The sequence below is a fragment of the Oncorhynchus mykiss genome, chromosome 15 (assembly GCF_057628025.1).
Source record: "Oncorhynchus mykiss isolate SJ-2025 chromosome 15, ASM5762802v1, whole genome shotgun sequence".
Taxonomy (NCBI): Eukaryota; Metazoa; Chordata; class Actinopteri; order Salmoniformes; family Salmonidae; genus Oncorhynchus; species Oncorhynchus mykiss.
Genome location: NC_143036.1, coordinates 45,783,075 through 45,797,538, shown reverse-complemented (window position 1 = coordinate 45,797,538; position 14,464 = coordinate 45,783,075). Strand labels below are relative to the sequence as shown.

General features: G+C 42.5%; 1 protein-coding gene across 3 annotated transcripts; it reads right to left on the bottom strand.

Annotated features, from left to right (window-relative positions):
• Nucleotides 1–7,413: 7,413 nt before the first annotated feature.
• Nucleotides 7,414–11,302, bottom strand: crcp (CGRP receptor component). 3 transcript variants are annotated; one of them, XM_036944384.2, is made up of 6 exons: nucleotides 11,196–11,302; nucleotides 10,361–10,397; nucleotides 9,781–9,879; nucleotides 9,537–9,631; nucleotides 9,330–9,387; nucleotides 7,414–9,204 (listed from the first exon to the last, which is right to left on the bottom strand). In XM_036944384.2, the coding sequence occupies exons 1-6, from the start codon at nucleotides 11,201–11,203 to the stop codon at nucleotides 9,058–9,060; spliced, it is 444 nt and encodes a 147-aa protein (XP_036800279.1). In that variant the 5' UTR covers nucleotides 11,204–11,302; the 3' UTR covers nucleotides 7,414–9,057. The 3 variants fall into 3 exon arrangements, with proteins under 3 accessions (XP_036800279.1, XP_036800280.1, XP_090056302.1); XM_036944385.2 differs by having other exon boundaries at nucleotides 10,952–11,250; XM_090200176.1 differs by having other exon boundaries at nucleotides 11,061–11,234.
• Nucleotides 11,303–14,464: the final 3,162 nt, after the last annotated feature.

Below are 14,464 nucleotides of genomic sequence, written 5' to 3'. Positions count from 1 at the left end.
ACACTTTGCTGTAGGCTACTATTTACTAGTTAACAAAAAATCATGTAGGTTATAAAATATATTCACCCCACCCAGTAGTGTAATCAAAACTTACCAGAAAGCATGTAGTCCTTGGCTCAGACAGTGTAGTAGTGTGGGCTCAATAGCATCTCATTAGTGTGCAGGATCTTGAGAATCAGCTGTACATGTGATAGAAGAATGCACTCTGCATGCAGAGGGTTGCAATTCCATTGAATTTCGGATAGTTTAACCAAAATATTCCACAAGACGGAGAATTGCCTTGTGTATCCCAAAAAAAGGTTCACTGTTATCAGCTAATTTTTTTGATATATTTAAGCAACATTTCCGGGCTTATTAACTTCCCAAGGAAAATTTCCAGAAAATATCCGACCCTTTTTCCAACCCTAGATATCACAGAGATTGAGCATCTTGATCTTAATGAGAAAGCTAAATTGAATGATTTTACAGAATCAACTAGATACATTTTATGTAGAGGAACCTTCATAAGATCCAGAAAACAATGTCTTGAAAAGGGTGAAAAGAACAGTAGATACTTTTTTTAATTTGAAAAATCGGAGAGGGGAACTCAACACACTTTGGAAACTTAAGATTAATGGGGTGACCACTGAGGATAGAGAGTTGTTATCAGAATTTACCACTAAGTTTAAAGTCAGGCTTGAATGATCTGATTGATGAATGACAATCAGGGTTTATGAAAGGGCGCCATATATCTAATAATCTGAGACTGGTGTTAGACTTGGTTGAGTATTGTGATCTATTGGATGACTTACCTGTTATCTTATTTTGGGATTTTCAGAAAGCATTTGATATCTTATGTCACGATTTTATCTTTGTCTTAAGCATTCTAAGTTTGGTAATTTGTGTTGTTATTAGAACTCTGTATAATGGTGACAATAGCTGTATCAAACTCTGTCATGGAACACCCTCAAGGTTTAACATTTACAAAGGAATACGACAAAGTTGTTCAATCTCAACTTCTGTATTTTTGTTAGTATCTGAAATCTTATGCTCATTAGTTTATCAAAGTCAATTTGAAGGCATTACATTCATTCCAGGCCAGAGAGAGCAAAATATCCCACCTGGCAGATGACACCTCACTTTCTTTGACAAATGTGTCACAAGTTAGATTAGCATTGGATAATGTGAAGCAGTTCTCCAAAATTTCAGGTTTGGTATTACGTCTTTCCAAATGTGAGATGTTTGTTCTGAAAGGAGCTGTCAATCCAGCAGATTGTAACATCTCTGCAAAAGATACTGTAACCTACCTCGGTGTAAAGATCACCAAAAATCTTAAGGCTGTGAATGATCTTAATTTGAATCCTGTAACGGATTCTGTCCCCAAAAAATGCTCATCATGGTTAGGGTGGGATTTAGGTCTTCAAGGAAGTGTGCTTTTATCCAAAGCTGAGGGGCTATCTTTTTTCTTCTATTGACATTCCCAAATCCACTTGCTATACCTTTAGATAGGCTTTGTATAACTTCATATGGAAAAAAAACAAGCCACATAAGATGAAAAGAGATGGTATCACCAACAGCATTTGTGATGGCGGTCTAAATGTCTTAGACTTCACTCTCTTTAATCAGATATCAAAAGTCAACTGGGTTAAAAGGTACTTAAAAAGGTACATGCGGGTAAACTTGTGGGTAAACTTCCTGTGAAATTGGCGGCTTTTCACAAGCAGGCTTTAATGTGCTGGACTTTGCTGTATAAACACAATTTTTCACCTCAAATGTTTTATATGGATCAATGGGTCGATATTACATAGAAGCAAGATGTTATTTTACTGTAACTGGTTCTCGAAAACATTGTCCTTGTCAGCCAATTAGTTAGTATTAGTGGGAATCTATTTACGCAAAGATAATTTATGGAAAGATACAACTTTGAGGTTTCATGCAAGGAATATGACTGTTATAAAAGCTATACCTAGTGGGATAAAATCTTTACTTCAGAATAATGCATATTTTGGAACATATCCTATTGTCAGCGATATCCAGGTGAATGGCATAGGTTTACTAGATAAGATATTCAACAATTGTTTATTAAGGGATAGTTTCTACAGGAAGTCTATTCCCTCTGTGATATTTTGTTGGGATTCATTGTTTGATGTAAAGTGGCAATGTGCTTGGCTCACTCCACACACATTTATGTTTTGATCAATAAAGTAAAGGAGATCTCCTTTAAGATTATCCATAGATTATATCCGTGTAATAGCTTGATTTCCAAATATATTTATGATGTTACCAGTGAATGCAGATTTTGTGAACTAGAAACAATCTATTGAACACTTATTCTGTAATTGTTTACATAATGAAGTGTTCTGGGCTGATGTAAAACTATATCTTGTCAACAAAATACATGCAACCATTGAAATATCTAAGTTTGACATATTTTACTACACTAATTCCACAATTGAACGTGAGTAGGTCATAAATCTATTTTCATACACAAATCAAAATTTTTGAAGAAAAAGCCCATTCATTTTTTAAAATCTGATTTGGAAAACTATTTCGAATCATTAAAACGTATACAAAACTAAATATAAAAAATATGTATTCGCTACATGTCTATTTTAATTGATATAATGTGGATTTGTATTTTATTTTTAAAAATGAATCGAATTTCTTTGTGGAATCCCTCTGGCTGTTCTGTTTCTTGTGTTTTGCATGTTACTGTTTAATAAAATACAAAATAAATAGAAAGGTTCGAGAGGATCAGAACCGCAAAGTATAATTGGTAAATTGTGACTGTTATTTAAAAATAATAAGTCTTTATGATGCAAGGTGACATGTAAACTCAGCAAAAAAAGAAACTGCCCCTTTTCAGGACCCTGTCTTTCAAAGATAATTCGTAAAAATCCAAATAACTTCACAGATCTTCATTGTAAACGGTTTAAACACTGTGTCCCATGCTTGTTCAATGAACCATGAACAATTAATGAACATGCACTTGTGGGACAGTTGTTAAGACACTAACATCTTACAGACGGTAGGCAATTAAGATTGGTCAACATGCTTATTTGACACGTCAACTAGTGTTATTTGACGTGTATCATTTTTGACACGCAAAGACACAAACGGTGTTCCATAGACATCCTGGTTGACAATGAAACGGCGGAACAAATTAACAATGAAACAGCACAGCAAGTAAGTGAAAGAAATAGGTTTTGATTATGTTTTACTGGTAATGGGGACATACGTAAATGCCAACAAAATAACTTTTTGGTTAGTGTGGTGTGTGTGAGTTTGTAACCTTTATTTAACTAGGCAAGTTAGTTAAGAATATATTCTTATTTCAATGACGGCCCGGACGACGCTGTGCCAATTGTGCGCTGCCCTATGGGGCTCCCAATCACGGCCAGATGTGATACAGTCTGGATTCGAACCAGGGACTGTTGTTACGCCTCTTGCACTGAGATGCAGTGCCATAGACCGCTGCGTCTGTGTGTTAACTATTTAACTGTACTAGAATGCTTAAAAGGCCACAATTTTTAGTTATATTGGTATCGTTTTTTTGTCAAGGAAAATATTGGATATCGGCCAAAAATGTCATATCGGTGCATCACTAATTCCAATAAGGCATGACAAAGGTATAAATACAACATCCTGTTGAAACAAGGCTCGTATCGCTCTATTGTTGTTGAATGGATTAAAAGAAAAACAAATCTTTCCTATTGATGAGTCAAGTTTAATTGGAGGTATGTTCTGAGGGTCAGGTCTTGACATGTTCTGTCACGGCTGGCTGAAGGACTGGACCAAGGTGCAGCATGGTAAGCGTACATTTTCTTTTTATTAAAAATGACGCCGACAAAACAAACAACAACAAACAAACCGTGAAGCTTTGGGCTATGTGCCCTGAACAAAGTCAAAGTTAACTTCCCACAAAACAGGTGGGGGAAAAGGGTACCTAAGTATGGTTCTCAATCAGAGATAACGATAGACAGCTGTCCCTGATTGAGAAGCATACCAGGCCAAGACATAGAAATACAAAACATAGAAAAAAGGACATAGAATGCCCACCCTAGTCACACCCTGGCCTAACCAAAATAGAGAATAATAGCCTCTCTATGGCCAGGGCGTGACAGTACCCCCCCAAAGGTGCGGACTCCGGCCGTAAAACCTGACTCTAAAGTGGAGGGTCCGGGTGGGCCTTATGGCGGCGGCTCGGGTGCGGGACGTGGACCCTTGCAGCAGGCCCCGGACTGAAGACCCTCGTAGAGGGCGCCACTGGACTGAGGGGCGGCAGCTCCGGACTGGAGGGGCGGCGGCTCCGGCAGCTCCGGACAGGAGGGGCGGCGGCTCCGGCAGCTCCGGACAGGAGGGGCGGAGACTCCGGCAGCTCCGGACAGGAGGGGCGGAGACTACGGCAGCTCCGGAAAGGAGGGGCGGAGACTCCGGCAGCTCCGGACAGGAGGGAGACTGCGGCAGCTCCGGACAGGAGGGAGACACACAGGAAACCTGGCTCTGGGAGCAGGCACAGGACTTACCGGGCTGGGGAGACATCCAGGAGGCCTCTTCCTTGGCCAAGGCACCAGATACACTGGGCCGTGGAGGCGCACTGGTGGTCTCGAGCGCAGAGCTGGCCCCACCCGTTCTGGCTGGATGCCAGCTGCCACGCGGCAAATGCGGGATGCTGGCACCGAGCACACCGGCCTGTGAATGCTCCGCCTCGACACCGTGAGCATCACCCCATAGCAAGGGGCCTGACCAGTCCCATGCTCTCCAGGGTAAGCACGGGGAGTTGGCTCAGGTCTGCTTCCTGACTCTGCAACACTGGGAACAGGTGGAGGCAGCTAGGAGAACAGAGGCAGCCGGAGAAAGGAACCAGCGGTATGTGGGAACACGGCTGGCAAGGAAGCCCGAGTGGCACACGGGGAGTGTGCCACTCGGGCTTCCTTGCCAGCCGTGTTCCCACATACCGCTGGTTCCTTTCTCCGGCTGCCTCTGTTCTCCTAGCTGCCTCCACCTGTTCCCATGGAAGGCGATCCCTTCCCGCCAGGATCTCCTCCCATGTGTAGACTCCCTTGCCGTCCAGAACGTCAAATTGATACGGTGAGATAAGACAACCTTGCCTAACTCAAATCTAGGTGAGGTGCCATGTTTCAGTTTGATAGAGTTGTTACCATTCGTATAGAGTCTTAATAGCCTTACAGAAATAAATCCCCAAAGAGGAACTGATGCTCCACTTGTGTCAAATTCTTTATAAAAAACAAAAAAATAATATGAAGCTATCCTCGGTTATTAGGTCCGAGTAGTTAAGTGTGTCTTATACTAGTCTGATATTGTTAGAAATATGCCTGTTCCTCATTAATCACATACCCTTGTAAAACTGACCATCCTACCAATCCTCGACTTTGGTAATGTCATTTACAAAATAGCCTCCAATACCCTACTCAACAAATTGGATGCAGTCTATCACAGTGCCATCCGTTTTGTCACCAAAGCCCCATATACTACCCACCATTGCGACCTGTACGCTCTCGTTGGCTGGCCCTCGCTTCATACTCGTCGCCAAACCCACTGGCTCCATGTCATCTACAAGACCCTTCTAGGTAAAGTCCCCCCTTATCTCAGCTCGCTGGTCACCATAGCATCTCCCACCTGTAGCACACGCTCCAGCAGGTATATCTCTCTAGTCACCCCCAAAACCAATTCTTTCTTTGGCCGCCTCTCTTTCCAGTTCTCTGCTGCCAATGACTGGAACGAACTACAAAAATCTCTGAAACTGGAAACACTTATCTCCCTCACTAGCTTTAAGCACCAACTGTCAGAGCAGCTCACATATTACTGCACCTGTACATAGCCCACCTATAATTTAGCCCAAACAACTACCTCTTTCCCTACTGTATTTAATTAATTTATTTATTTTGCTCCTTTGCACCCCATTATTTTTATTTCTACTTTGCACATTCTTCCATTGCAAAACTACCATTCCAGTGTTTTACTTGCTATATTGTATTTACCTTGCCACCATGGCCTTTTTTGCCTTTACCTCCCTTCTCACCTCATTTGCTCACATTGTATATAGACTTCTTTATACTGTATTATTGACTGTATGTTTGTTTTACTCCATGTGTAACTCTGTGTCGTTGTATGTCGAACTGCTTTGCTTTATCTTGGCCAGGTCGCAATTGTAAATGAGAACTTGTTCTCAACTTGCCTACCTGGTTAAATAAAGGTAAAATAAATAAATAAAAAAATTAAGCCAGACTGTGTTTCATCAATGATTGCATCCAGGACTTCTTTAATTATTTTTGCAAGCAGTAAGGCTAATATCATTATTAAGAAGACAAATTGGACGCCAGTTAATGGTGAGCAGCACTTCTTTTTTAGGCTTAGGTATCAATGTTATTAACCCCGGACTCATTGTAGGAGGGAGAACATTGTTTTAAAACTCTCTCAAAAGACTTCCAAGTAGGAAGGGAGCTACTTGTTCAGAAAATAACGTGTACATTTATGCTGTAATTCCATCAATACCTGGGGATTTATTGTTCTTTAGGATGTTTGATAGTTGATGAGATTATAGAGTCTATGATGAGTTTATCACACTGTTTAGATTCTGTATCACTGATAGAATGAACATTAATCAGTGAGTCAAAAAACATCTGTGGTTTCCTGAGAGTACATAGAGCCATACAATTTCCTGAAAAAAATGCTACAGTAGTTATAACACAGTAAAATACTTATTTTACACCATAATTTGCAAATAAATTCATTAAAAATCCTACAATGTGATTTTCTGGATTTTTTTTCTTCTCATTTTGTCTGTCATAGTTGAAGTGTACCTGATGAAAATTACAGGCCTCTCATCTTTTTAAGTGGGAGAACTTGCACAATTGGTAGCTGACTAAATAATTTTTTGCCCCACTGTATACATTTTTTTTTTTATGCAACCACAGGAGGATTCAGGACCCTGCTACCTCACTGCATAATACTGTAAATAAATGTAACTGGACAATTGTCTGAGTCAGGGTCTGGACCTAAGCGGCAAAAAAATGACAGTTTTTACATACACTACATGACCAAAATTGTGGACACCTGCACGACAAACATCTCATTCCAAATCATGGGCATTAATATGGAGTTGGTCCACCCTTTGCTGCTGCTATAACAGCCTCCACTTCTGGGAAAGCTTTCCACTAGATGTTGGAACATTGCACCGGGAATTGCTTCGATTGACAAATAGTGCCTCCCACAATGCAGGCAAGTTGCATCTGAGGAGGAGCCACTGCAGAAAATTGAAGTTGATTGCAGTCGAAACTTCATGAGCTTTGATCACATGGTTCATGCAGTCGACATGTAGGCGCAAGTCAGACAAAATGTATCCCCATAATGCAACACTTTGAAAAGCGAACCGCTCGAACGCGCCAACATTCATCCACAAAGGCAAACGCATACTGTATGCCTTTGATTTTATTAGGCAAATGGATTTACAAAGAAACAAGTATATTTATCCAATGTATGGTTATGTCAAACAAAATACAAAACAAGTCTACCTTCTACCCCATTTTATGGCATCTGAAAGCAACAGTGCTCTGTAGAGGACAGTGTGGGTGCTGTCAAAACTGTGATCCCTGACTGTTCTCTCTGAACACACCAAGCGTGTGCTTCTGTCTAGGTATGTTCCATTCACTGTACTATGAAAGCTAGTTATTACAAATATTTCCTCGTCAGACCATTACTCTGTTCCAGCTGGCTGATAGGTACTGTTTGGTGTAACAGAGAATTTTCAACCAACCTTAGCCAGACGATCGATACGTCTAAAATTCCCAACTTGGAAGACAATCAATGTCTTATAAACATCCATGTCTAGTTGCAGGGGTTCGTTTAAGCAATAAGGCAAGAGGGGGTGTGGTATATGGCCAATATACCATGGCTAAGGGCTGTTCTTATGCGCAACGCAGAGTGCCTGGATACAGCCCACATACCATAAACCCACGAGGTGTCTTATTGCTATGATAAACTGGTTACCAACGTAATTAGAACAGTAAAAATTTAACGTTGTCATACCCATGGTATATGGTCGGGGCGGCAGCGTAGCCTGGTGGTTAGAGCGTTGGACTAGTAACCGAAAGGTGCTAGATCGAATCCCGAACTGACAAGGTACAAATCTGTCGTTCTGCCCCTGAACAAGGCAGTTAACCCACTGTTCCTAGGCAGTCATTGAAAATAAGAATTTGTTCTTAACCGACTTGCCTAGTAAAATAGCACAGCATTCAGGCCTCGAACCATCAGTTCATAATTTAATTTAGAAAATCGGTTTTTCAATGAAATAAAAGTTCTGCTCCATGAAGTAATCCAACAATGTGTACGTCGCCATCTTAACCATTTAAAATCTTCTCTCATTGATCAAGAGAGGTAGGTCTCCACCACAAAGTGCTGCATGTCATGATGACACTCACCTGTCTCGATCAATGAGTGAGAAGACTTGAAATAGACAAGATGGCGGCGTACACATTTTTGGATTACTTCATGGAGCAAAGAATTTATTTAATAACAGAGCATTTTCTAAATTAAAAAACAAAGCCCTTGCAACTAGACATTGGCGTTTAGGAAGACATTGGTTGTTTTCCAAGTCGGAAATTGAGTAAGTGTCACCAAGGTTGGTCGGAAATTCTGTGATACGCCGCAAACAGTACCTAACCTGTAATGGTTAATGGAGCTTCACATTAGCCCGTTGTAATCTGCTAACTATATGAAAGCATGTAGGACAGGAGATCACTAACACTATCTTCTGTAAGTGCAAGTGGATTCCAGAACACACTAGTTAAGAAACAGTGCTGTAAACACAGAAGGACTAAGAGCTGAAGTTGAACCAAGCAGACAGGTAGGTTAGTAATGCACAGAAGAATGGGAACAGTCTTGTTACTGTCAATGGTAATATCTGACTGTATTCCATTCTGCATACTTCCATGTCCATTCCAGAGCACCCAAAGGAGCATGAAAGTGGATTTCCAGTGTTTTCTTTATACCATTTTGACTCCTGTTCAGCTTAGGCTCCCTCCCTCAGTAACAGACAAGCTCCATCAGGACTCGTGGCTATTGGTCAATGCCCTCTTCCATCTCTGCTTCATTGCTGGGGGTAGAGCCTTCTTGTTCTGGGTCGCCTGGGAGCACGTCTGTGACCTTCTGAATGAGCTCCTCAATCTGCTCCTCTGATAACCGCTCCTCACTCTCCTCTACCATCTACACACACACACACACACAGTTAATCTCACCCACAACAAACACTAGTGTAGGATAGAAGGAGATGAGTAGGAGAAAGGGAGGAGAGTAAGTGAATAAAGAGTGAAGGATAAGCGTGGTCTCACCAGTTGGATCTCTACAGCAGTCTCTGGTCTGTGGTTCAGTAGCTGTAGCTTCTCAGCCCTATGGACAAACACACATATCTGTGTGTGTGTGTAATATGTTTCCGAATGACATGTCATGTTCAATGGCATGTAACAGTTACATTTGTGTTTAACAGAGATTACACAGGGGGTAGGAGGAGTGGGTAGTGTGTGTGTTTTGCCACTCACTTAGTGAGTTTGTGAGGCACCATGGTGGTAAGGAAGTTCTTGACAGTCTCTGGGTTCTGCCTGCTGCACGGAGTCTTGGACAGGTACTTCAGCGTCTGGAAAGAGAGAAAACAGGTGTGTGTCTGCTGCAAACCCTATACATTAAGTTCTGCTGGTTTCTGGCTACAGTGTGTTTGTGAGTGTGTACCCATCGTGGTACTAACCTCATACAAAAAATGTTGAGGCTCTGCGGTGTGCTACTAACCTCGTACATGATGGTGTTGAGGTTCTGTTGTCCAGCGCTGTGTTTGTTCTTCCCACTGTCCTTTCTCTGTTCCTTCAGATCTGTCAGGAGCTGGTACACCTAGGAGAGAGAAAGATTGAGAGGGAGAGAGAGGGGGAGTGAGTGAGAAAAAGAGATTACCAGAGGGAGAGATGGGATGAAAATACAGTGACGGGGAGGTAGTGCATGAGACAGAAAGAAATGCAGAGGAAGGGAGGGAGAGACGGGATACAAACACAGTGGGGGGAGGGAGTGCATGAGACAGAAAGAAATACAGAGGGAGGGAGGGAGAGACGGGATGAAAATACAGTGATGGGGGGGGACAGAAACAAATACAGTGGGGGGAGGGGGACAGAAACAAATACAGTGGGGGGAGGGGGACAGAAACAAATACAGTGGGGGGAGGGGGACAGAAACAAATACAGTGGGGGGAGGGAGTGCATGAGACAGAAAGAAATACAGAGGGAGGGAGGGACGGGATGCAAATACAGTGACATATAACATGTCAAAAATGACACACAAAAAATAATACAATGGGCCGCAGCCAAATAATATAAATTACCTCGTAGTTGCTGAGCATAGCAGCATTGGCATCCTTCCTGAATGATAAACATGAGACAGACGATTGAAAAGGTCTAATATCTTACGGTGTAATGCCATGAGATTGTACTACATACTTGACTCACTCAACAAGTGAAAATGTAGAAGACCCCCTCCCCTGTGACCCACCAAAACTACAGATTTATAGTGGTAATCTTTGTTAATTTGTGAGATTTCCTAAAGTCTAAATGTATTCTTTAAATAGTCTTGAACCAGCAGGTTAGCGTTTTTCATCATGAAAAATGTTCTGGATGCAGAACTGGAGACTGGTCACTAACTGGCACAGCCACAAAGTCATAAAATCTGATTTCAAACCGAACCTTAACCACACTGTTAAGCCGAAAGCATAACCCCAAATTTAAATTATGACCAATAAGCCAATTTTAACTTTGCATCCTGCCTATCTATGGTTTAAGGGGAAATCGCTCAGTTCTGACTCCAGGACAAGACTCGTGATAATAAACGCCAACCTGCATACTGGTAATCGGAGGACAACATGTTTGTGCCAGAAAGAAAACCACTTTATAAGACATAACTAACTAGTAGTACCTACTCTGGTTATTTAGCTGAAAAAATACATGATTCCATACTCGTCATGATCAGGCACAAGGCATCCAGGCAATAAGATGTAGGTCTAGCTATCATCTTTGTTTTATAATCACCGTTTGTTGCGTGCACTGCTGAGTATTTACAGGAAAAGCTAGCTATTTATTTCACAAGACAACAACTACGCACAACAGTTAGACCATTTTAACATAAATCTATGTCGTTGAAATAAATGGTCAGAAAATGCTTACACTTCCATTTTGCCAGCAACTCTAGCTTGATCCTTTGCCAATTTAATCCGTCTGGAAACATGTTTGCTGATAAATTTAGTTCCTAGCCCGCAGACGTTTATATAACTCGTGACATTACCGTTCTACTAGTAGCAGGATATTATGCTGGCAGCACGATCTCGGATTTTATTTGTTTTAGGACTCTAGTGCAATATAACTGTTTTTCACAGCATTGAACCCACCTCTGAAAAAGTGTATGGATAATTTGACGTATTCTTCTTATTATTAAAAGTTTACACAAATTTTACGCAAATACTATAGCGCTGAAAGTGATTGTGCAGGCTATATTTAAAACAATACACTTTTAATAAAATAGAAATGTGCACTGAGTGCACAAAACATTAAGAACACCTTCCTAGTTGCACGAGTCCCCCACAGTTCTGTCAAGTTGGCTGGATGTCCTATGGAGGATGGACCATTTTTGATACACACGGGAAACTGCAGTGAAAAACCCAGAAGCCTTGTAGTTCTTGACGCAAACCAGTGTGCCTGGCACCTACTACCATACCCCATTCAAAGGCACTTAAATATTGTCTTCCCCATTCACCATATGAATGGCACACATACACAATCCATGACTCAATTGGCTCAAGGTTTACAAATCCGTATTTAACCTCTTTCCTCCCCTTCATTTACACTGATTGCACTTCAAAGCATTTCATCGGTAGCCATGAAGTACTTTGAAAGGCTGGTCATGGCTCACATCAACACGGAATCATGCCGGAAACCCTAGAACCACTTCAATTCGATACTGCCCCAACAGATCCACAGATTACGCAATCTCAATCGCACTCCACACTGCCCTTTCCCACCTGTACAAAAGGAACACCTATGTGAGAATGCTGTTCATTGACTACATCTCAGCATTCAACACCATAGTGCCCACAAAGTTCATCACTAAGCTAAGGAACCTCTGACTAAACACCTCAATCTGCAACTGAATCCTGGACTTTCTGACGGGCCGCCCCCAGGTGGTAAGGGTAGGCAACAACACATCTGCCACGCTAATCCTCAACACTGGGGCCCCTCAGAGGTGTGTGCTTAGTCCCCTCCTATACTCAATGTTCACCCACGACTGTGTGGCCAAGCACGACTCCAACACCATTATTACGTTTTCTGAAGACACAACAGCCTGATCACCGACAACGATGAGACAGCCTATGCTGCCCTACTAAGCAAAAAGGCAGTAACTGCTCATTTGGTCGAAAATTGGTTAATGTAATTTTTGCTACATTAAATACATGCTTAATCACGTGGACAAGTATCCCGCCTCTATTCTATTGTGTTTTGGAGAAAATGGGGGTCATGTTAGCAGTAACTGCATAAAGTTACTGTGAAACCAAGGTAAATAAAAGCCCTTTTTCTCAGTTCCACGCTATGAGCAGTTACTGCCTTTTCACTTGGTAGGGCAGTATGGGGAGGAGGTCAGAGACCTGGCGGTGTGGTGCCAGGACATCAACCTCTCCCTAATATGAACAAGACAAAGGAGCTGATCGTGGACTATGGGAAAAATCTAATCAAAACACATTTTATTTGTCACATGAGCCGAATACAACCTTATAGTGAAATGCCTATACAAGCCCTTAACCAACCAAGCCGTTTGAAGAAAAATACCTCAAAAAAATGAGAAACAAAACTAACAAATAATTAAAGAGCAGCAGTAAAATAACAATAGCGAGGATATATACAGGGGGTACCGGTACAGAATCAATGTGCTGGGGCACAGGTGGGTCAAGGTAATTGAGTTAATATGTACATGTAGGTAGAGTTATTGAAGGGACTATTCATCGATAATAACAGAGAGTAGCAGCAGTGTAAAAGGGGGGGGGGGTAATGCAAATAGTCTGGGTAGCCATTTGATTAGATGTTCAGGAGTCTTATGGCTTGGGGGTAGAAGCTGTTTAGAAGCCTCTTGGACCTAGACTTGGCTCTCTGGTACCGCTTGTGGTGCGGTAGCAGAGAGAACAGTCTATGACTAGGGTGGCTGGAGTCTTTGAACATTTTTAGGGCCTTTCTCTGACTACTAAAGCCTCTGTTAGCTACCTGGGATGAATGTAGTTATGGGGGGAGGTTCTGACGACAAAAACTGCTGTCAGCTACCAGGGATGAATGGCGTAAGGGGGGAGGTGCTAACTACTAAAACCGGTGTCAGCTAACTGGGATGAATTGAGGTATGGGGGGAGGTTCTGACGTCTAAAACTTCTGTTAGCTACCAGGGATGAATGGAGTAAAGGGTGAGGTGCTAACTACTAAATCGTCTGTTAGCTACCAGGGATGAATGGAGTTAGGGGGCAGGTGCTGACTACTAATCGTCTGTTAGCTACCAGGGATGAATGGCGTAAGGGGGGAGGTGCTAACTACTAAAACCGGTGTCAGCTAACTGGGATGAATTGAGTTATGGGGGGAGGTTCTGACGTCTAAAACTTCTGTTAGCTACCAGGGATGAATGGAGTAAAGGGTGAGGTGCTAACTACTAAATCGTCTGTTAGCTACCAGGGATGAATGGAGTTAGGGGGCAGGTGCTGACTACTAATCGTCTGTTAGCTACCAGGGATGAATGGCGTAAGGGGGGAGGTGCTAACTATTAAAACCGCTGTTAGCTTCCTGGGATGAATGGAGTTAGGTGGGAGGTGCTAACTACTAAAACGTCTGTTAGCTACCTGGGATGAATGGAGTTAGGGGGTGAGGTGCTGACTACTGTCATATATACGGGCTAAGCATACAACGATAGAAATAAACACCACATAGTAAGGACTGAATATACCTAGATAACGCATTATACACATTATCAGACAAATTAGATAAAATATCTGCAGCCACCACCCCAATACCCTCCCCCACAGCAATATATCCTGCAACAGCAACAGCCACAATGGGCTCAACGGGGCACCTATACCGGTCCACCCAGAGGGGTGTGCTACAACTGTGGAACTCCTGGCCATTATACACGGGATTGTCAACAGCCACTCTCCACTCAGCAACGCCTATGGAGAGGTAGGGGACGTGGAAGAGGAAGTGGGGGACACCCACCCCTGCAACACCCTCAACCAGGACCCAGTCACCTGCAGCAGTCAGCACCTGCATACAACCACCCCGGACCTACTCACATGCAACAGCAGCAGGGAGGATACAGCCAACCGCAGTTCCAGGGAATGGCTGGGGACACCATGCCCTGGCCATGAAGATGCCCACCCCCTGCGGCAGGAGGGGGAGCCGACATTTTCAACTAC

What these genes read in the sequence shown, in the direction of transcription:
- crcp (XM_036944384.2), bottom strand. An exon ending in GTGCCTCACAAACTCACTAA is followed by an intron (nt 9,388 to 9,536) that starts GTGAGTGGCAAA and finishes GTTTGTCCATAG; the next exon opens with GGCTGAGAAGCTACAGCTAC. An exon ending in CTGCTGTAGAGATCCAACTG is followed by an intron (nt 9,205 to 9,329) that starts GTGAGACCACGC and finishes GTGTGTGTGTAG; the next exon opens with ATGGTAGAGGAGAGTGAGGA.